Raw genomic sequence first — 22,336 nt, 5'->3', positions numbered from 1 at the left:
TGAATCTCCCAGTGGGGGGTTTGGAGCGTTTATCATCTCGTTGTTCTCCAGTCCTAGCCACTTTGTGCCCTCTATCCTGTCTTGTGTCCTCCTGCCTTTCCCTTTTTCTAGGCTTATCCTCGTGGGTCAGTAGTGCGTCTTCCGCATTCATATGCTTGGTAGCCCTGTAGAGCACTTTCGACATGGTTTTTGGATCATTTTTGTACAGAGAAAACAGGAACTTACCCTTTCGTAGCCCATTAGTGAATGTTGCCACGAGTATCTTGTCGTCCGCCTAGTCAATTGAGAGGGCCTTCTTGTTGAAACGAGTTATGTAGGACCTCAGCATCTCATCCTCCCACTGCTTAATGTTCATCAGGCATACAATTGACTTCTTGTACTTGTGTCCTCCAATGAAGTGCGAAATGAATTGAGCGCTCAGCTCCTTGAAAGTACTGATAGAGTCAGGCGTTAACCGACTAAACCAAATTCTCACAGCACCCTTCAGCGTTGTAGGGAAGGCTCTACACATTATCTTGTCTACAATTCCTTGAAGGTGCATCAATGTCTTGAAGGTCTCTAGGTGATCTAGAGGATCCTTGACTCCGTCGTAACTGCCTATATATGGCATGTGGAATTTATGCGGCAGAGGGAAACAATTGACGGAGGCAGTGAATGGTGAGTCAGTTCGGTTGACTAAGTCGTCAAGGTCGCTGGATACTCATCCCTTGAAGGTGTTCATCATAACTTCCATCTGCTCCTTCATTGTCTGCATCTCCGCGACAATAGGCGGAGCCACATCCATGAGGGTTGGGAGGCATATATTTTGTCGCTCTGGTCTGCTTAAGGTGTTACTACCCTCCGGTCTCTCCTGGTTCCTGTGATCAACACTGGCACCTTCTTGATCTTCTTCTTGGTTTCCCGTCGCCACGTTCTTTTGTCATAACTGTTCTTCTAGGGTCTGGTTTTGTTTGGTGAGGTGCTCCATTGCCGCTGTAAGGGTTAGGACCTGTCTCTCCAGGGCAGTAGGTTGTGGCTTGTCTTCCCGAACGTTGTTGGTGGTTGCCATCGAGTGTGTAAATACCATGCAGCCCTTTATCCAGGTAGCGTTTGTATGGCCTACAAGCTACAGTTATGATGCTATTATTTCCCATAGACGGCACCAACTGATGATGCCGTAAATATCACCAGTGAGCTACACGATCCTCGCACACTTGTAACGACACCTACGAAGAAAAGAGAGAAGACCTAACAGAGAGCATCGGTGTGGTGCCAGCCAAACACCTTCCGAAAGTCAAGTCAGAACTATTCTCTCAACTCTAGAGTGCTAGAGAAGGGTAAATTATGTGTACCTTGATTTGTGAGGGTATTGGGGTTTTTATAGTAGTAAAAGGTTGGCCTCTCTTCCTTGGTGTAAAAGTCTTTTCCTTATAGGAATCCCTTGAATAGTCCCAAACGTGATGGACAAGACTTTTCCTTGTAGAGAAGATCTTCATTAATGTGCATATCTTTCGAAATTCTCTTTGTGCTAAGACTCCTATTTTCTTTGGGATTCTATGATGATTCAGGCGTGTGTAGCAAGTATTTCCAGTCTAGGATTTCCGCTGTGCCTTGGGCTTACCCACTATCGGCCCATGGGCTAGGATCCATCAGGCCCAATTCAATGAAGGTCCGTCATGCCATATTTTTACTCCTTCAGTTTGCATCCGTGTTTTATTTATTTTGGCTAAATTACAAATTCCACTCTCTATCTTTGCTTGAAATTCAATTCAATACTTTAACTTCAATTTCATTTGATTTAGTCCTCTAACTTTCAAATTTATTCAATTAGGTCATCTAGTCATCTTCGTTTAGAGGATTGGCATTAAGTGTGCCAAAATGGTGTCATATTGCTTTTCTTTTAATTTTTTAAATTAAAAATTCCATCAAATTAATAATAAAAAAAATCTCCCCCTTTCTTCGATCTCTCTTGAAAAATCTAAATCCCTTTCAAATAATAGCCATCTAGCTATAATAAGGGGCCCAAAACCAACCTTGGAGCCACCCCCATCATTCCTGTGCACAAAAACGAGCTTGTAGAGTGGCTTCTTCGAAAATAGCTCTATGGAAGACAACTATTACTGCAACCAGGACTTGTTGCTCTGCCTTGAAGCAAAACAAGTCCAATCGTTGGTATCCTTTTAAAAATAATTTTTGTTTTAGTTTCTCTGATTTTTTTATTTGAAAATTGAGAAATAAAAAATAAAATTATGCCGTTTTTGGCATTTAACGGCAACCCACTTAACAAACTATGACTACACACCTTAATTGAATAAACTTGAAATTTAGAAGACTCGATTGAACAAAAATGAAGTTAGAGCATTGAATTGAATTTTGGTCAAAGTTAAAAGTTGTAATTTATAATTTAACATTCTTTAATTATACCTATCATGAAGATGACATATATTCACTTTAGACATGTGTCATCATCCTGTTAGGTAAACATACATCATCATCCTAATGAATCCAGTGCAGGACCGCTAAACCCAAACCTTATCTTTTTTTACTGTTTTACACAACTCACCTTTTTTAGAGTGATACGCATACACCTTTAAAAATAAAAGTTGTCATACACACAACAATCAAATTTAAAACCAGTAGAACTAGAACCAAACCAAGGCCAAATAGGGCCATAGGCTTAGGACAATGGTCTTCCAAAGCGCTTTGTGACTTCGCTTAAAGGCCCCCTTCCTTCATAGTTCCCTTTGTACCTTTCCTCCTAAGGAAAGCTGAAGAGAATAGAGAGACAGAGTTCAAGAAGAGGAGAGAGAGAGAGAGAGAGAGAGAGAGAGAAATCAAGAAGAGGAAAGAGAGAGAAAAGAAACTCTACTGAGAAGAGAAATCACTCACCGACTTGGGTAAGCACTAAAACTAGGAACTTGATTTTTCTTTGTTACCTTTTCCGAAAAGGAAAAGGAAAAGGCTGCAATATTTTCCGTGTGCTTATATATAAGATTCTCTATTTGTTCTCTCTCTCTCTCTCTTCACGACAAGACAGTGAAGGCTCCCAATAGAGACAAAGAGCAGTGTGAAGCAGAGGACATAATTATGTCGATTGAGTTTGATGTGCTATATGGAGCTCTGAATCAGCCTCTGCCTTTATCACATTCCTCTGGTTCTTGATCACCTTTTGCATTCAATCTTGGTGTCATGCTCAGACCCTGAAACAGACTTCCCCAACTTTTTCCGTGCTATTAAGATCAAAACGGTATGTGGGCTTTTGTCTATTTATTTATTGATGCTTTTTCAATGTAGGAACAAATATTATTTCTGTGTCTAATTTATGATCCAGGGCTGGGGTTTCAATGGGTTTTAAGATTTTTATTCTATTTTGTTTTATTTTTTGCTTATTCAATGAAGGAACAAATATTATTTTTATCTTTAACTTATCACTTATGATTAGTGGCAAGAGTTTTAATGGATTTTAGGATTATTTATTTATGCTTATTCAATGTACGTGAGAACAAATATTAGCTTTGTGTTTTTTAGCTTTTTCGTTTATTTTTTATGTCTTTCTCAAAAAAAAAAAAATTATTTTTTATGTCTACGTTTTTAAAGATTAGTTTATTTTTTTCAATTATAGTTAACTTTCGCAAAAGCAATCAATAAAAAAGATCAAAACTTTTTACCAAAATATTATTCATTTGCTAAAAGTTAGTCAAAATATAATTATAACTTTCTTTTAGAAGAAAATATAATCATACCTAATAAAGTAGCACTTTTCTTTTCTTTAAATAAGCAAGTTTGTCAAATAAACACTTACATGATAACATGGTATTTAGACAAAATTTAGTTACAAAATTAATTGTAACCTAAATTTATAACCTTACTTAATATCTTTTTATTGGTGGTGAATTTTGATAAATCCACAATTGGATTATATTTTCTTCTTATATCCTCTATACTTGCAAAATTTCTAAAAAATTAAAAATCAATAGCTATGTCATTAATAAATTGTTTAAATTGTAAGTTTTTGTAGTTTAAAATTATGTATAAAATATAAGCTTACAGATCATATAGTAAATAATATCTGATTGTTACAAAATTTAACATGTGTATTAAGAGCGTAAAGAACATGCAATCTAACGGTTAGATTTTCAAAATATATAGTGATGATAATTTTTTTAAAAGAAGTTGTAACCTTAGGTTACAATCAATTTTGTAACTAAACTTTGTCTATGATATTATATAATAGGTAATGCAACAGTTTCAATTGGTTTTAGAATTACTTAAATGACAAAGTTTGGTTACAAAATTGATTTTAGTTTAAAACTACAACTTCACTCAATATCTTTTTATTGGATGTGAAGTTTGACAAATTCACTATTAGGTTATATTTTCTTCTTAAATCCTCCATCCTTACAAATTTTCTAAAAGATCAATGATCAATAACTATGTCATCAATCAATTATTTAAATTGTGAGTTTTTGTAGTCTAAAATTATATATAAAATATAAGTTTATAAATCATATAGTAAATAATATCCGATTGTTACAAAATTTGACATGTGTATTAAGAGCGTAAAGAACATGCAATCCAACGGTTAGATTTTCAAAATATGTAGTGATGTTAATTTTTTTAAAGGATGTTGTAGTTTTAGGTTATAATCAATTTTGTAACTAAACTTTGTCCATGATATTATATGATAGGCACTGCAACTGTTTCAATTGGTTTTAAGATTACTTAAAGGACAAAATTTGACTACAAAATTGGTTGTAACTTAAGACTATTAGATTATATTTTCTTCTTATGTCCTCCATCCTTGCAAAATTTCTAGAACATCAAAGATTATCAATCAATTGTTTAAATTGTGAGTTTTTGTATTCTAAAATTATATATAAAAATTAAGTGTATGGATCATTTAGTAAATAATATCCTATTTGTACAAAATTTGGCATATGTGTTAAAGAGTGCAAAGAGTATACATGTGTTAAGAGTGTAAAGAATAAATAATATCCGAAATCATGTTTTTTTTTTTTTTTTTCCCTTTCAATTTGGATTCTGGATACCTGTTTTCCATATTTTAATTGTATTTCCTTTTGGGGATTTATAGGGGTTCTAAATGGCTGACCGCAAAAAGAATGTACGATTAAACCAAGACAACAATTGTTACACATCGAAGAAAAACTCTATGAGGAAAATTCGTATCATATACTCTGATCCTTATGCCACTGAATCTTCAAGTGATGATGAAGAAGAAAAATATGAGTTTAAACATGAGTCAATGGGTGGTAAGCGCAATGTCAAGGAGATTTTTCTTCCGGGACCCCAACATGATTCATATACAGATACTTGTCCACAACACAATTCAGATAAATGCAAACAAAAAATTAGTATTAGTAATCAGCTCTGCAAAGATATGGAAGTTGGTGAGACTAGTGCTAGTAATGAGTTTATTTATAAAAATAAAGTTGGAAGATCATCTTCTATCTACAAGGGTGTTCGGTTAAGGTCATCGGGGAAGTATGGCTCGGAGATTACTGACCCAATTGAAGGTTGTCGAGTGTGGCTAGGCACTTTTAATACTGAGATTGAGGCTGCTTTGGCTTATAAGAAAAGGAGTCTTGAGTTTGAAAGATTGCAATGGTTAGAGAAGAATAAGAATTCGCTATCGACTGATGTGAATGCCATATCCGAAGAGTGTAAAGATTTGTTTTCTCATCCGTTCTCCCCATCATCTGTGCTTGAGGTCTCTACGCCAGCTATACTTGGTAATGGAATTGGATATTCAATCAAAGAAGAAAACAGTGAGGAACCAATTCAATTTGGCTCTACTGCAGCTCTAGTTGGTAATGGAATTGGATATTCAATCAAAGAAGAAAACAATGAGGAACCAATTCAATATGGCTCTACTGCAGCTCTGGTTGGTAATGGAATTGGAAATTCAATCAAAGAAGAAGGCAGTGTGGACACAAATCTAGAAGAAGAACAATCGTTTTTGGATTTTATGGATGACATTGATGCTTATCCTACTCTTGGCGATGAATGTGGTGAGGAATATGCTCTTCCTCCTTTCGATTTTGAATTTGCTACAAGGGACTTTTCTTGGATTGATAAGGTCCTAAATCTTGCAAGCCCATAATTTCTGCTGTTCTTTCCTACCTTTCTTCCAAAACATTTTGCAGGTAGGAAGTAGTAGTAATTATTCTTCATATTTAGTAAATATCTTCAAAACATTTTTGCAGAGTTTTGGAGGTTTTTGTCATCTTTGTTAGGGAGGAAGAGAGAGTTCTTGGGTTTCTCTCTGTGCTTTTATAGCTGTCCAAAAGTTTTTAAGCTCTCAAGTAGTCTCAACCACTGCTCTCACTCCCATATATTAGTTGTTTGTAAGAGTACACCTTTTATTATTTTTGATAAGTAAAAGCGAACTTGTTTTTAACGAGCAAATTTTTTTTTTTTTTTTTTTTTTTGAGACTTTTAAACATACTTTCTATCTTCTTTTTATGTACTTGGTTATATTCCTAAAAAAATGCTTTGAAAAACATTTTCAATATTTTGGCTTGTACAAAAACCACAAATTTTCCTATACTCTTATGGTCCGTTTAGATTGAGGGGGACAGAGGGGAGTAAAGTAGAGTAGAGAGGAATTGGTTCAAAATTAGCCTTTATTTAGCTAACTTTATTCTATTCCCCTTCACTCCCTCTCCCTCCCTCTCAATCAAAATGGTCTTTTATATAGATATTAAATATAAAAAAAATTAACTCACTTCTTTAAAATATTAATACATATCAATTAAAAATCAATCTACATATAAAATCAAAATAAATTTGTTGAAGCTTTCGTTAATAAGCACATAACAAAATAAGAATACAATAGCACGAAAAAAAAAAAAATTTGACAAAACAAAATGACATAATGCTCAGTATTTCTTTTTGTTTTGAAAATCTTCTTGTATGTAGTTTGGTGAGTATGACATAATGCTCAGTATTTCTGATAACATCAAATTGAATGCACTATTTTTGAATCATATTAGTTGATTTATGTGTCTTCTCAATTTTAAATTTTTGTCTTTTTATTCTCAAAGCTATTTTTTTTTTCCTTTATATATATATATATATATATTTATATATTGTGATTTTGGAATTAAATGCCAAATAGGATATAAACAACATAATTTATTTATAAAAGAAAATTTAGAGTAGCATCTTTCTTTTTTATTTATTTTTCTTAGAATAAGTTAGAAGTAACATCTGACTTTAGACTTTAGAGTAAGGGATGTTGTTACAAAATTTAATGCACCTTAATAGATGATTAAATTGAAAGTATTAGGGAATATTATTGTTTTTATATATTTTGTTAATATGTAAAAGAGATAAGTATTTATTTATTTTTTATTTTTTGTCTTCTTCAATTTTTGTATAATTTTCAATATTGAATTGTGAATTTTTTTCTCATACTCTCTCAAATCCTCCGTCCTGATTTGATCTAGGATGACCAGTTTCAGCTAAAGCATAGAAATGAATTTTTAAATTCAATAATGTTTTCCGGTTACCATTTCACCACGGAATACACTAAAAATAGAAGAGAAGTCCTAATCTATCATTTAGAAAAGTTGTTTTCTAATTTATGAGGAAAAGGCAAAATGATGATGTGTTGACCAAGAATTTTAGGTTCACTTGCTTTGTAAGCAAATGGACACTTTGAACATTGAGTGGTTAGTTAAAATTACTTTTCATATAATCATATCTTAAGCAAAACCACTTTTTATCACCGCAATCGAGGAGTCAAGTTTAGTTATGTATCTACCACTACCACAAATTAAAGTAATTTGATTATTTTCAAATGAATGTTATGGCTAAGCATGTCAGTGACAAAGTCTCAACTAATCATGAAAGATAAAACAAACCCGTGAGTGACTGCCTTTAAAGCCGCCATAACAAATAATGGCCCTCTCTCTCTCTCTCAAGTCCCTACCGAAAATGAAAGCCATAATTATAGAGTACTTAGAGCTACCTAGTTAAATCACGGATCATGAATTAAGCAATCGTAGTATTCATGAACAAGCTTGTAAGTATCGAGTTCGATTTGAATAAATAATATCATATGTTTGTATGTGCTAAGGGAAATACTAACGAATGCCCTTAGGGCACTGGTTAAGAATCCAATTAAAGAAAGTTTTGACATCACTTTTATGGGAAATGAAAAAAACTGTCAAAACATTAATGGCTTTTTTTTTTTCTTTTCCCATAAAAACTTTCTTTAATTGGATTCTCAACCAGTGTCTTAAGGGCACTCGTTAACATGACCCATTATGTAATACATATATAAAATATACTACATAAACTTTGAATTTGGATTATCTAATTTTGTCAAAAAGTTCATAAATAATATGATATTATTTGAAATTTATTAATAATATAAATAGTCAATTATATATGATTTTTACAATACAAGATTAATAAATCTAACTTGTATAAGTTTGTAAATAAAATTTATTCTCATTAATAATAATATTCTACAGGCATTTTCACAACAGCTAAAATTTCAGTCTATTATAGCTAAAATAAAATAAAATAATAAATATTAGACTGAAATCCAACACAACTAAAAATAAGGATATTGTAAAAAAATTGTGACATTTTGTTGTGTCCTTAGAATTTCCTTAATATAATCTCTGCACTTTACTCTTCAACTTGAATAGGGAGACATGACTTTTTCATAAGCTTTTAATCTTCCCTCGTTGATTAATTAATGTTTTCTGCAAGTCTTTATCCTCCTAACCCCGTTGTTCCCAATTAAATGACATGTTAATTTATTGTTCCCTATTCCAACTTTTCTCGAAGTGTGACGTGAAAAGTCTATCTCCGCCAGTTTTTCTTCATCAAAGTGGTTGGGACTGAAACAATTTTATTGACCACTGCCCATTAATTGAAGTTGTTAGGTGCAAGATTATCAGCTGCTCCCTCAGACAAATGAATGTTTCAACAAAGTTGGCAAAACCAAAATCGGTATCACAAGGCAAGCTCAAAGCCAAACAGAACATCTCATTTTAGCACCATTGAATCACGTCGAGATTAAACTGGTCATATAAATCCTCTAAGGTTCTAGTACCATTCATATGAAAAGGGTTCTCAACTATAGACAAACTTGATCCAACAAATTCGAACACATAAACATATATGATTTGGGTTTGTTGAGTGTAATCTATAAGGCATGCTTATAAATAATTCTACAGAAGGTGTGATAAATAATTCTACAGAAGGTGTGAAGACTATATTGGGATATTCTACAATGAAAGAATGTAAGATTTTATTAACATTGATTTTAAAATGCATACCATTCAGAACAATTGCGATACTCGTAAATGCCAAGTATCTCTGAGCATTCTTATCAAAGGTGCTAAAAATGTTAAATGCTATTTTTTAGCATTTTTAGCACCTCAAATGATAAAAACACACCTACATCAAATATGCTAAATCCTAAAAATTTTAGCATTGAGCTACAATGAGCTGTTATTAATAACAGCTCACTGTAGCTAGATTGTAAGAAGAAAATTTCGTTTTTTATTCAGCCAACGTCTCTTTTTCTCATTTCTGTCTCTCTTTCCTCTCTCGCTTCACTCTTCCCTCCTCTCTTCTCTCTCTCGTGGTTTGGCAATTGTGGTCTGCCGATTATGGGCCACCGATGGTTGTGGTCCGGCAAATATGGGCCATCGTGGGTTGTGGTCCGATGACTGTGGGTTTTGATTTTGGTTGTGAGTCGTGGTCTGATGGTCCAATGGTCGTGGTTGGTGGCGACGATGGTCCGATGGTTGACGATTGTTTTCCGATGGGCATGGGTCATGGGTCTGACGGTCCAATGGTCATGGGTCGTGGGTCACAGTGTGGTGTTTTTAATGGATCGTGGGTCAGACGGTTCAATGGTTGTGGATCTAGTTGGTGGCAGCGACGATGGAGGTTTCTTTTTTTCTTTTTTCTGCTGTGGTTTGTGGTTGTAGGTGGATTTGGCTGGTGGCGGCTATTGTGGAGGGTTTTTTTTTTTGTGTGGCATGGGTGGTAGGTTTGTGGTGGTTGTGGTATGGGTGGTGGGTTTTTGGTGGGTGGTTGGGTGGTGGGTTTTGTGATGACTGTTGGTAGTGTGGTGGCCGGCGGTGCTGAGAATAGTTAGGTTGTGAGAGAGAATAAAAAATAATAAAGAAAAAATATTTAAATGAAGTGGTAAAAAAAATAGAGGTTTTGATGTAGATTATATTGTAAAGTAATATGTTAAATGTTATAAAGTTAGTTTTCTATATGCTAAATACTAAAAATTTTACAATATTTGATGAGAATGCTCTCAAGTAAAACAAGCTAAGACTACCTTTGCAAGACCAAATAAACAATGCCTAATATATAAAAATTGCATACCACCTACCAAAGAACAAAGCTCTCCAGTATGTACAATCCCCGTATAGATTGATTTAGAAGCAGAAGTATTCACGTCCCTTTTACATCATCTGCAAAAGCCAGTTCACATACAAGAGCAAGATGATCGCTGCCCCATTTCTGCCAAAGTAACATCAAAACCTCATGAATCCAGAGACAATCAAACATGGAGAGCACGGGTCAACATATAGTGTGCTTAGAACATTGACAACTATATATGGATTTTTTTTTTTTTTTATTTAAAATTTAAAAAGGCTAACCTCTGATTTGTTTTTAATTATACAAATTATCCCAGGGTGGCGAGACTAAAACCTGTCCCCCATCTTCAACACGATGGGCCAGAATGTCATCCCTATGTGCAAGTCCATTAACCTTGCCATTGCCATGAGTTGATTTCTCAGAGAAATTTAAAGGTCTTAATTGACGGTTACTGAATTATTCACCACACCATCCGACTATTAGCACAATCTTTTTTTCATAAAGAGGAGGGGACCAGTAGGGGTGGTGGTGGGGGTGAAAAAGTGGATAAAAACAAGAAGTTGCCACAGTTAATTTTGAGCTACGACAAAGAGCAACACAAAGACTACAAAGCATTATATACCCCTCTGTGAAGGCTATAACATGCAATTTATGTATTATTCAGCAATTCTGGTAAAATATTTCCATTTTATATTTTTGGAAAAGAAGTTTCATACAATGGAAAAAATGAAAAAATATACAAAAGCAAAGGCTAAAACTCAACCAAAGGCCTAGTCTCCAATTACATGAAGCTAGCGAGATGAGTGTCTCAGGCCATTCAGCTCTACTGGCAGCCAATTTTACACTCTACACCATTGTGCCTTGAACTATTTTTCCTCCCACTCATAAAAGAAAGTCATTTTCCCTTTTTTCCCCTGATTAATACGTTACACATCCAATGGATGAATCTTAAATCCATGATCTCACTCTCCACACCATATTTACAAGGGAAGTGCCATTTGAGCTAGGGCTTGCAAAATCTTGCATACATAAATTTCTCTCATCACATCTCCAAATAAGACAACCTTGACCTTCTCACTGAAACTAATTCAAGAATCAGAAGGAAAAATGCCCAAAATTAACCACAGATTCTAGTGACTGTTGTCAGTCACTCTTTTTTAAAGTCTCTTTTACAACTCTGTTGCATGGAGTCAAACATGAAACACATTTTATTTTATTTTTAGTAATGAACTGAGACATGGATTTTTAACATCTTTAGTCCAGAACACAGACACCAAAATTGCAACGTCTTTAGTCCAGAACACAGACACAGCTACTGGAATCATTTATGATATCCATCTTTCACCCTTCCAATGGAAAACTTCTTTTGGTTACATCTTCATTTAAAGGGGACAAGAAGGCCTAGGAATATGAAAATAATAAAACCCTCTATCCACTGTTCCCCATGCAAAGATTGCATTTTAACCAGCATAAATTATCTATTAAAAAGCTATACAGAGTACTCCAAGTCTGCGATAGAAACTTCCATATGTCCTGGAGAGAATTGTAACAGATGCAAACATGACCCTACTTAAAAAATGTCCATTAAACTTAGCTTATAATTAGAACCTTTGCCCCATCTTATATTCAAGATAGAAACTAAGTGGGATGTATGCATAGAAATAACATATTTTAAGACATGCAGCACTGTTGATCATGTATCATGAAGTACAGATAATTTCAAACAATTCACATGTTATGGCAAGAAGCACCTTATACAATACAACTAAATAATATGCATACGATCTGATAGATACAAAGATGAAAGGTACCTCACTTGGGAGTCCTCCACTTCTTCTTAAAGTATCAATGGGTAAGGTCTCAAGAACTCTCACAGGAACAAGTTCTTCTGTATGCCTGTGTCAATCAAACATATCAGTAACTAAAATATTTTGAAGGCAAACAGACTATTGTAATTTTTACAACAAAATTTAACTACCAAATATAATCAACTGTTCCCATAAACTTAGAGTGGTATGATGTTGCCAAGGGTTCCCCATGAATGTCTCTTGTTCTACTGCTTCCCTGCAGAAAATTGAAAGAAATCCAGAAAATTAGCTGGAAAGGAAGCATGTAAAAAATTAAAAATTAAAAATCCCACATCAAATATTTGGAAGATTTCCTGTGTTAAATATCAACCTCAAAATTCACCAAGTGCATAGTAATTTACTTCATTTGAACAAGTTAATTGCAACATTCCTATAGAAGTTGGAAATCTGAGGTATAGAAGAAAATACAATAGTATTAAAAGGTTTAAGCATCTTACAGGAACCCCAAGATATGCGCTAAGAAGTTTTAATTGGTGCTGAACATGGGTAACTCCTCCACTTCCCGTTGCAAGCCTCAATTCTTCATCACTCCATGTATACAATAATGGCCTTGGGATAGACATCCAAACATTTGATCTGACATATAAACCAATCAATTAACAGCAATAGTGATAGTAATGATAAACAACACTATCGACAACATATTGATCAATATTTACCACCATAATGCAATCAATTAACAGGAAATGGAACCACATGATAATCTTGTGTCATGCCATTGTTTCATAAATTACTTTCTTCATGATCAAGTAAAAGCACCTCATTTAAAATTTCAAGAAAGGAACTTTTTTACTAATTTAGTGCCCAATATGCTAAATTTAGTTCACAATATATGCTGTTAAGTTGCAAGAGAACTTAAAATTGAATTATTTTACATGCATGTCATATCAGAGTTGTGATGAAGAATGCATGAACAAGAATTTGCAAGGAATTTCAAAATACCTAGTTGCATTCTCATAATAAGGCCTGTAGCCTCTGCATTGAGATGGACATTCAAGCTGCCCAGAAATTTCTCTACGGTCAAGTTGTTGGATGTCTAACTGCAAAAATGTCAGCAACCACTTATATATTGCATATTAATTGTTATTATTATTATTAAAAGGACAGAACTCAGAGGTACATAGGGCTATTGGAGTCCCAATAATATGCTAAAAAAAACATAAACAAAATAGTACAGGCTTGACATACTACAAGGACTGCTCACCTTCGATGAAGCCAGAAACTGATACATTGCACTCTGACCAGGATGAAAACAAAACTTAGATATGTGACAATGAAATTTTAATATTGCATAGTATGCCTAATCTGAAACTATTTGATAACTGATTTCATTGCAACATCAAACCTGAGGTTTGCTATTTAGATCCCCACCAATTATAACTGGGATTTTACCCCATTCTTGTGATAGTGCGTAAGCTTTTTCAAGAAGCAGTCGGACCTACACCATTGTAGGTTACATGCTTAAGAAATTACCTCAGTCAAAATAATAAGAAAACAAAAGCACAGACATTTGATTGGGGGAAAAAACACTCTTTTCCCATAGGTTGATGCAGCAGAATAGTATGGCACCAAATCCATGAGTTCATATATTAATCTGAAGTTATTACCCTTCCCAACAACAAGAGGGAAAAAGAGAAAAAAAAGGGGGGGTGGGGGAGGGGGTGGTAAGTGGGTAACAGAAGCACATCTAATTCAATGCACAACACATATATAGAAGGGAGAGGGGAGTTGGGGACTTTTAATTTAATTTTGAGAATCCCAAAAGATATCAACTGACACAATTCTGAACAAATTTACCACTTTTGCAGAGAATAAAACGCTGAATACCTGGCCTAGCTTGATGTCTCCACGATTTGGGTTGAAGAGTACATGTATATTCCCAACCAGTAATCTTCGACTTTGGGTAGATGAAGACCTATAGTGGTGCAAATAAGTCAGTGACTAAACTGGCCACATGTTTTTCTAAAGAATATGTAGAGTAATGTATTTTCTGGATATGATAATTGAGCACGTAGAAGACTTCTTACAAAAAAGGGAAGAATAACAGATTAGTGCAAAAAGACATATGCATAAGGCCATCTATAATCAGTTTGATCCTAATAAAATAAGACATCAAATTTCACAATGCTCATCTATTTCAGCTAAGTGAGATGTTTCTAACATCCATATACACACACAGAAAAACATAACAAAATAAAACTTACATGGATGTTTGGGTAGATGATTTGGACTCTGATTGGTTTTGGATCATCTGTATAGCATAAAAGAGAACATTAAAATAAATAAGAGGGGGGGACCATGACTAATCTGAAACATAAGTGGATTCTCCACAACAACAAAGCAAGTCTAGTAAAATATATACAACGATGTTGGGTATAAAAATAATACAAGCGGGGGGAGGGGTGCACAAAAAGGCATATACTGGGGAATAAAAACAGAAAACAAAAAAAGAAAAAGAAATGAGATAATGCTCAACATACCAACATACATTTCCAACCCAAGTTACCCAACAAAGAAGAAAACAAAGGCAGACATAATTAAGAATCACAAAAGAAACAGCCCACAAATATGATGTTTGAATATTGAGGCGAAATGCCATTCAAAACCAAACATTATGCTGGCCAAAAAAAAAAACACTGAATGGACATTATAACCTACTTATGTAACTACAACATTATGCAGTAACTATTTCCTTTAGTTTCCTTCTTCTTCTTTTTTTTTTTTTTTCCCTGTTCAAGTATATGTTTGGATGAGTTTATTTTCATCACCTTAATTTGTTTATCGTGCCAAAGTATTGTTGTACCCTGAAAAAGGAAATGCTTTAAAAAGCTAAATATTCTGTTAAAAAAATGAAAATAAGCTCATCCAAAGGAATACAAATAAGAATCTCATAACACTTCCCATTCTATACACCAAAAATGTACATGAGAAAACATTATTCTGAAATTTGATGTTTTCCTGAAATACAATAGAGCATTAATATTTATGCCTCCTCTACCTTGTTCCACTTTATTGCAAATTTTCAATGCCTTATATGAAACATGATAAGAGGTTGCCCTAGTGAATCCTGTAGCCTTACAATCTTAGCATAACCTCTACTAATGGGACTCAAAGAAATAAAATAAACAAGAGAAGAAACTACCATATGGAATTTCCAAACATTGACACCATATTCTACAGGAGAGGCCTTAACAGTTAAGCCAAACCATCAGGTCAACAACGGTTGACTTATTTACATTTTAGAAAATGGGTATCTAGTTAGTTTCAAATTAAGACCTCTGAGAGCGAGAGAGAGAGAGAGAGAGAGAGAGAGAGAGAGAGGGGGGGGGGGGGGAGAGAGAGAGATATGTGTAATAAATCAAACCCTGCATACCTCTAAAACACAAAGTTGAGCAACATTGTCACGGAGGCCAACACGTCTGAACTCTATATTTTCTTGATGCAAAACGGTAAATCTGTTTAGAATATAATTTTACTAAAATTGGGATATTCAAAATTAAGAAAATGATAACAAAAAAAGAATACTTAAGCTTACTGCAACAATATTTGCTCAATAGCTACAAAACCAACATCACAAGATAGTGATGGGCATGCACATAATACCCAAAAATCAAAATACCTAAACCAACCATTTACTATATCCATCATATTTCTTTTTAGATATTTGAAGTTTGAAGAAAAAATTATACAACTCATATTAATATAAAAAGAACCAAGGCAAAGCCTGTCTAATTGAGAAAGAGGTAAACAATAAAGTTGCTTCCAAGAATAATAGATATGAGTTGCATGAAAATACTAACTAATTGAATCGCCCTAAGCCACAGTGCAGTAAGAACAAAAGAAACCTTGAAAGCCTTACAGTTTAGGGTTTAGAAACCTTACAGTTTTTCTTTCCAGAATATAGCACACCCATCACATGCTTCACCGGTTCGAGCCTGTAAATAATTGGGAATAACTAATCACTAACTTGGCAACAAGGTTTGGCTTAAAAGGCACTTCTTCGTCCCACAAGACTGGATGACGGGTGAGGTCGTGGATTCAAAACCCACCAAGGGTGTGTGTGTGTAACTTAGAAACAAAAAAAAAGGTGGATATGAGATCTTCTATACATAATTGAAAGCACAGCAGTTGGACTAGAGTCACTAGGCCTAGCTATAAGTAATATTTTAGTATACCTTGTGAATACCTACAAAGCCATCTTTTTTTAAAAGATCTTCTAAATCATCAAAACGATCAACCTCCTGCAACCATAAAAGTGGATATGAGAAAATTAAAATCAAAAGCCAGAGCAACATGCCTTAATCTCAAGTGCCCTTGAGAATAAAACCTCTCGTATATGATATGAGCTTTAGATGATTGAAAGAAAATGAGAAAATTAAAATCAAAAGCCAGTGCAACATGCCTTAATCTCAATTGTCCTTGAGAATAAAACCTCTTGTATATGATATGAGGTTTAGATGATTGAAAGAAAACAGAATAAACTTCCTAAAGACATTTAAACTACATAAGTAACAAGAAAGAATATGGTTCAGATAGTTGACCATGATAAAAATGAAATCGTAAAGTAATGCAATAAACTAAAGCCTAACAAAAAGTTTTGATGAAAAGTTATGTATGTGCATGGTATAACACTTTTTTTATTATTAATAATTTGATAGTTATTACAATGGGGGAGAGGGGAATCAAAAACTAAATTTAGATTTATTATGGAATAGGATTAAAAATAAAACTCATGAAGCTGTATGAGACTGCACTCATGACTAGACCCAGACACAAAAAGATATTTGCATATTTTTCCTCTACATACTAAGGAAACCTGCCTATAAATGTATAAAAGTATAAACCATTGTTTTTAATAGTTCAGACAATGAATGGCAGGGATAAAAGGGGGTAAATGTGATTAAAATTCTCATTGAATACGTATAAAATGATTGTGAGCCTTCAATCACCACGAAGAAAACTGCATCTTCAAGCATACATTTGTGCAACACCAATAAAAACTTGTAAATTTACCTGAAAACACAAAATGCTTGCATTGTAACGATTGATCTCCTCATGTATGAGGATTTTCCTCCGGTCCCAGTCTAAGAACTTGGGAGGGACTTTATAATATAAATACGGATGGTTTGATGCATTTTCAACACCTAGTATATTATATGAAACAACTACAACTGTATCTGCAGTGGAAAATAAAAAGTTTTAGGCATAGAAAAAAACGATAGATACTGGTATCTAGACCAATAAGATGCAAACTGCATACACTTGCACACAAGACCAGTGAGCGACAGTGTAAAAGGGGTTAAATATAGTATTTTCCAACAAAATCCCAAAAAGATAAAAATGCAGAAAGAGATCATAATCGTCAATGAGTGCTTATAAAGACAGCACATTGGACGAATGATTGGCAATGTCTGATACATAACATAGACATTTATTAAGCATTTAATACAATAGTAATACTATTAAGGATAACTCTGACTAGATGAAACATCTTCCTCATTTTTCTTTGTATTGTCACAAGATCATAATTGTTCAGATACTACATTCGAAATTATCGAGTAATTCAAATTGATTATTAACCTTAGATACCTTTCCCGGAGAAAATCCTTACCCCATGTTCGGTGCACCTCCAAATTATTACTTTTATTTCCCTTTACGGGCAATGTCTATTACACACTGCGTGTTTTAAAAAAAATTTTAAACTGAAATCATAACTTGAAGTCACAATTTCAGTTTAAAAAACTATTACACGCAATATTGTGTACAATTGCTTGTGTGCACTAGTCATTTCACTTTACTCATTACATTCATATTTAACGAAATTGACGGGATAGAACATAAACCTACCACCAAAATAAGTCTTAGTTCCCAAAATTTACCAACAATTTCCTTTCAAGTAAAAAACGATGTTTACTTTAAATTCTCATAATTTGGTAGCAGATAAACCACTGAGAATTTAAATTCAATGATGCTACTACCATTGATTGAGATATCAATATGCAACTATAACTTCAAATTTATGATCATTTAAGCCAAAGTATGTCTTTTCAGGTACATTAAATTCACAAAAGTGAAACAAACAAAAAACAAACAAAAAAAAAATTCATTATCTGCAAAGTTTAAACCTTTGTAGTTGGGCAAATCGTGGGAAGAGAAAACCCAATTGCGATTTGTAGTAACCTCTGTAGCGTTCGATTTTTGATCTCTTTGTTTCCGACGTGATCCTGATGAAGAATGCAAGTGTTGGAACCGGTTATGGACAGGTAAAGTGCGAGGCGGGTCGGGTATTAGGGTTGGGGTTTCTGGTTCAAACGAGGAGGAGGCTACTCTGCACCGCTTTGTGCGGTGGCTGTTAGTGCTGTGGGATTGAGATTCCGATTGTTGTTCGTCGGGATAACGGTTTTTGCGCTTGCTCCGACTGGCGGCGCGTGACCGTGAGTGGCTTCCCGTCATGGTGTTGGACGCTGTGGTGGGTGGTGGGAGTGGCCGTTGCTCTCTGAGGGTTTTGTAGGGTAGGGTATCAGAGTATCAGTGACAGTTTTGAGTACGAACACGTGGTTTTTATACATTTTAGCAGTTTTGTAATCGTGTTTAAATATTGTTATTAAATTTTCAGTGTTATAGAAATCAGTATTAGAAAGTGTTATTATTGTTAAACACTGAAATCAGAAGTGTTATTATTGTTGAACACTGAAAATTGTTGTTTAAACAACAGTGTCAAACAGCCCATATTTTTTTTATAAATAACACCCAATTTCAAACAATTTTATTAATTAATACCGTTTATAAACTATTTAAAAAAACTAACATCTCGAGTCTTTGAAACTCGAGTTCACTATAGCAAATTAAGTCTTGGAGACTCGATTTTCATGAGGTGCGTAGCTGAGCTAAATTAAAAAAAATCCACGTGGAACTCAAGTTTCTAAGACTCGAGTTCCCTCTAGAAAACGTAAAGTGCACTAACCCAAAAATCATATAATGCAGCAACCCAAAAAACTCAACACAGACCAACGCAAAAACACAAAACAACATAGAACAGCAACCCAAAAAACACAAATAGACCAACCAGAAAAGAAAAAACCCAGAACATCAATCTAGAAAACACTAACTGACCAACCCAGAAAATACAAACCCACAAGAGAAAATATTCCATCAAAGACAGACCAACCTAGAAAATGCAGAAAATGAATCAAGAGACAAACCAAAGCAGAAAACACAGAAAATGGACCTTTGGTGCCAAGATCAACAAACCCAAGTCGCTCCAGTGCCAAGATCATGATTTTTGGGTTTTTGCTCCGATTCGAGATTGTGATTTTTGGGTTTGGGATTTTGAGAAACAGGTTTGGATGGTCTATAGGGAAGGAAGAAGATGGTCTACACATGGATTTTCAATCCACCTCAGCTTTGCCAACACACAGAAATCGAGTCTCTTAAACTTGAGTTGCTACGGGAACTCGAGTTTAACAGACTCAAGATGCTAGTTTCCTAAATAGTTTGGAAACATTGCTAACTAACAAAATTGTTAGCAAAATGGTGTTATTTTACAAAAATATCCCAGACAGCCCTTGTAGAAAGTAGTTTACTTTTGTCCAAGCTTGGGATGAGCTACATGTGCCAAATCTAGGCACAATTTTAGGAGAATAGCACCCAAACGAACTTATTTAGTTGTAACACATTTTTAGAACTCGAATTTGAGTTTTAACTTAGGCTTTGTTTGGGAGTTCAAAAGGGAATGGAATGGAATGATCATAAGAAAATGGAAAGGAATGGAATGTATTTAAGTAAGGGAAAGAAATGGAAAAGAATGAAATGGAATAGAAGTAAATAACCTTAATTGGATGTTTTAAAATAAAGTAATAGAAATGAATGAAAATGAATGGAATGTAAGTAATTTTATTTGGGAGTAACACAGAAGGAATGAAATGGAATTATTTTATGACAATATTACTATTAGACCCCTATTTTAAAATAAAGAGTTGAATATATAGGGGTATTTTGGGAATTTTAGTAAAAAAATCATTAAATCTAATTTCATTCCCTCCCATTCCTCCCAATTTCGGGGGGAATGAAAATTTGAGATTTTAAGAGAATAGAGAGGAATGAGTGTTCCATCCTATCCATTCCATTCCCTTCCACTTAAACTTCCAAACAAGGGAATGGACTTTCCATTCCCTCCATTAAAACTCCCAAGTAAGGGAATAGAGAATATTTTAAAATTATTCTTTTCATTCCTTTCCATTCCCTCTTCCTAAACGAAGCCTCAAACTCGAATTTGACAAACTCGAGTTCCAAGCAATAAGGAAACTTAAGTTTCAAGTAGTATAAACCCATACTGATTGGAATTTGAGTGTGTCAAACTCAAGTTCCAGCCTAAACTCGATTTTGATAAATTGGAGTTCCAAAAATGTGCTATATAACTAAATAACTTCATTTGAGTGCTATTCTCCTAAAATATTTCTAAAAACATGTTATTTGGCAAATTTTGCCACCAAATCTGCTTAGGGTTGTAAACAAGTTAAGTATCTTTCAAGTATTGAATGTTTAAACCTGGCTCAATTACAAAAATAAAGTATTGAAGCTAGATTTTTTTGGCATTTAACATAAGTTTTGGAACAATTTAGTCAGTTGTCATGTTTGCAAAATTATTTTGTAAATCAGCATCTCAAGCATGGTTATCAGTATACCGATCTGGATCTTAGAATCTTAAGATCCTAAGATTTTACATCCCTAAATTGTCCTAGATCTTACTAGGATCTCTACTTAAGTGAAATCCTCCTGATCTAGATTTTAGGATCTTATAGGATCTTGATTTCATAGCGATACTAAAGATCATGTACTATAATGGAATTTTTTTTTTTTTTGTTTTTTTTTTTTTTTGGTTGCTTATTTCAAGCCTCTAAATGGAGCCCAAAGACCCCAAACTAAGAAAAACAAATGTAATCAATAGATCAACCCAATGACCATAGCTCAAATTGATTAAAAATATATATATATATATATATGTAAAAATAAATAAATAAATAAAACCCTAAGGCTCACGTCAATCGTCATCTTAATCTAATAAACAAAATCACAAAAGATAGAAGAGAAGAGAAGAGACTAGACCACTAGAGAGTAGAAGAAGAGTGTGAGAAGCTGAAAAATCCGATGGTGACGCCATTGTGAGAGAGACCATCGACGACGAAGGTGATTCTTTTTTCTTTTCTTTTTTTTCGTAATTCTACTAACAATGATGAGAATGTTGTTTATAATGATCAACCATACTTTGAGCAACCCATCCAAGATAACCAAAAATTTGGTCTTAATGATTGAGTGTGTTTGTTGTGTTGTTTGAAACTTTTTTTTTTTTTTTTTTAATTTTATGTGAAACATTTGATATTTACATTGTTATTTGTTTTGAGTTGTTTATATGAGACACTATGTATGCTCTGAGATGTTTAACTTAGAACTTTGTATTTGTGATTTGTACCTTTTGAACTTTGAACTTTGAACTTTGTTTATGTATTTGTAATTTGGTACTTTGCCTTTTATTAGTGATTTTGCTAATTTGTGTAAAAAACTAATTTCTTGTAATGATTTTTTAATGCATATTTTAAACTATAATAATAGGTATTTTTAGTATATAAATTTTTTAAATCAAAAAGTATGATCTTACGATTCTCGTGCCGATCCTACGATCTGAACTCTGAACCCTCTCACTGATCCCGTGTAGGATCTTAATCCTGATGACCTTGATCTTGAGGCTTTGAAACTCAAGTTCAGTGAAGGAATTCGAGTCTCTAAGCCTCGAGTTCCAAGTGTTGGCAATTTGATGTGGAAGAAAAAATTCACATGGAACTTGAGTCTTAGAGTTACTGCCGTTGGATATAGGTTTATGCGTGCTGAGGTTGTGGGTTCTTCTTCTTCTTCAAATCTTCCTCTTCTCCTCAATCTGCTTCTTTTTGTACACTCTATGGAACTTAAGTCTGATAATAGAGACTCAAGTTCTACATGGATTATTTACCCACGTCAGCGTGGAACTTGAGTTTCTTTACAGAACACGAGTCTTTAAAGCTCAAGATGCTAGTTTACTAAAATGTTTCAAAAACATGCCAACTAACAAAATA

At 34.0% G+C, this 22,336-nt stretch overlaps 2 protein-coding genes across 5 annotated transcripts; one reads left to right on the top strand and one right to left on the bottom strand.

Moving 5' to 3' along the window:
- Positions 1–2,598: 2,598 nt before the first annotated feature.
- On the top strand, positions 2,599–6,405 carry LOC126702150 (ethylene-responsive transcription factor ERF118-like). Its single transcript, XM_050400807.1, has 3 exons — positions 2,599–2,876; positions 3,017–3,226; positions 5,072–6,405. Exon 3 carries the CDS (start codon positions 5,081–5,083, stop codon positions 6,098–6,100), a length of 1,020 nt encoding a protein of 339 aa, XP_050256764.1. The 5' UTR covers positions 2,599–2,876; positions 3,017–3,226; positions 5,072–5,080; the 3' UTR covers positions 6,101–6,405.
- Positions 6,406–10,174: 3,769 nt separating this feature from the next.
- Positions 10,175–18,790, bottom strand: LOC126702149 (carbon catabolite repressor protein 4 homolog 5). 4 transcript variants are annotated; one of them, XM_050400803.1, is made up of 15 exons: positions 18,356–18,789; positions 17,244–17,407; positions 16,406–16,471; positions 16,113–16,165; positions 15,604–15,685; positions 14,999–15,034; positions 14,435–14,481; positions 14,058–14,145; positions 13,576–13,668; positions 13,435–13,467; positions 13,173–13,270; positions 12,668–12,806; positions 12,341–12,426; positions 12,174–12,258; positions 10,175–10,503 (listed from the first exon to the last, which is right to left on the bottom strand). In XM_050400803.1, the coding sequence occupies exons 1-15, from the start codon at positions 18,681–18,683 to the stop codon at positions 10,435–10,437; spliced, it is 1,467 nt and encodes a 488-aa protein (XP_050256760.1). In that variant the 5' UTR covers positions 18,684–18,789; the 3' UTR covers positions 10,175–10,434. The 4 variants fall into 4 exon arrangements, with proteins under 4 accessions (XP_050256760.1, XP_050256762.1, XP_050256761.1 ...); XM_050400805.1 differs by lacking the exon at positions 13,576–13,668 and having other exon boundaries at positions 18,356–18,790; XM_050400804.1 differs by lacking the exon at positions 14,999–15,034 and having other exon boundaries at positions 18,356–18,787.
- Positions 18,791–22,336: the final 3,546 nt, after the last annotated feature.

Source organism: Quercus robur, chromosome 10 (assembly GCF_932294415.1).
Source record: "Quercus robur chromosome 10, dhQueRobu3.1, whole genome shotgun sequence".
Taxonomy (NCBI): domain Eukaryota; kingdom Viridiplantae; phylum Streptophyta; class Magnoliopsida; order Fagales; family Fagaceae; genus Quercus; species Quercus robur.
This window is presented reverse-complemented; position numbering and strand designations above follow the sequence as displayed.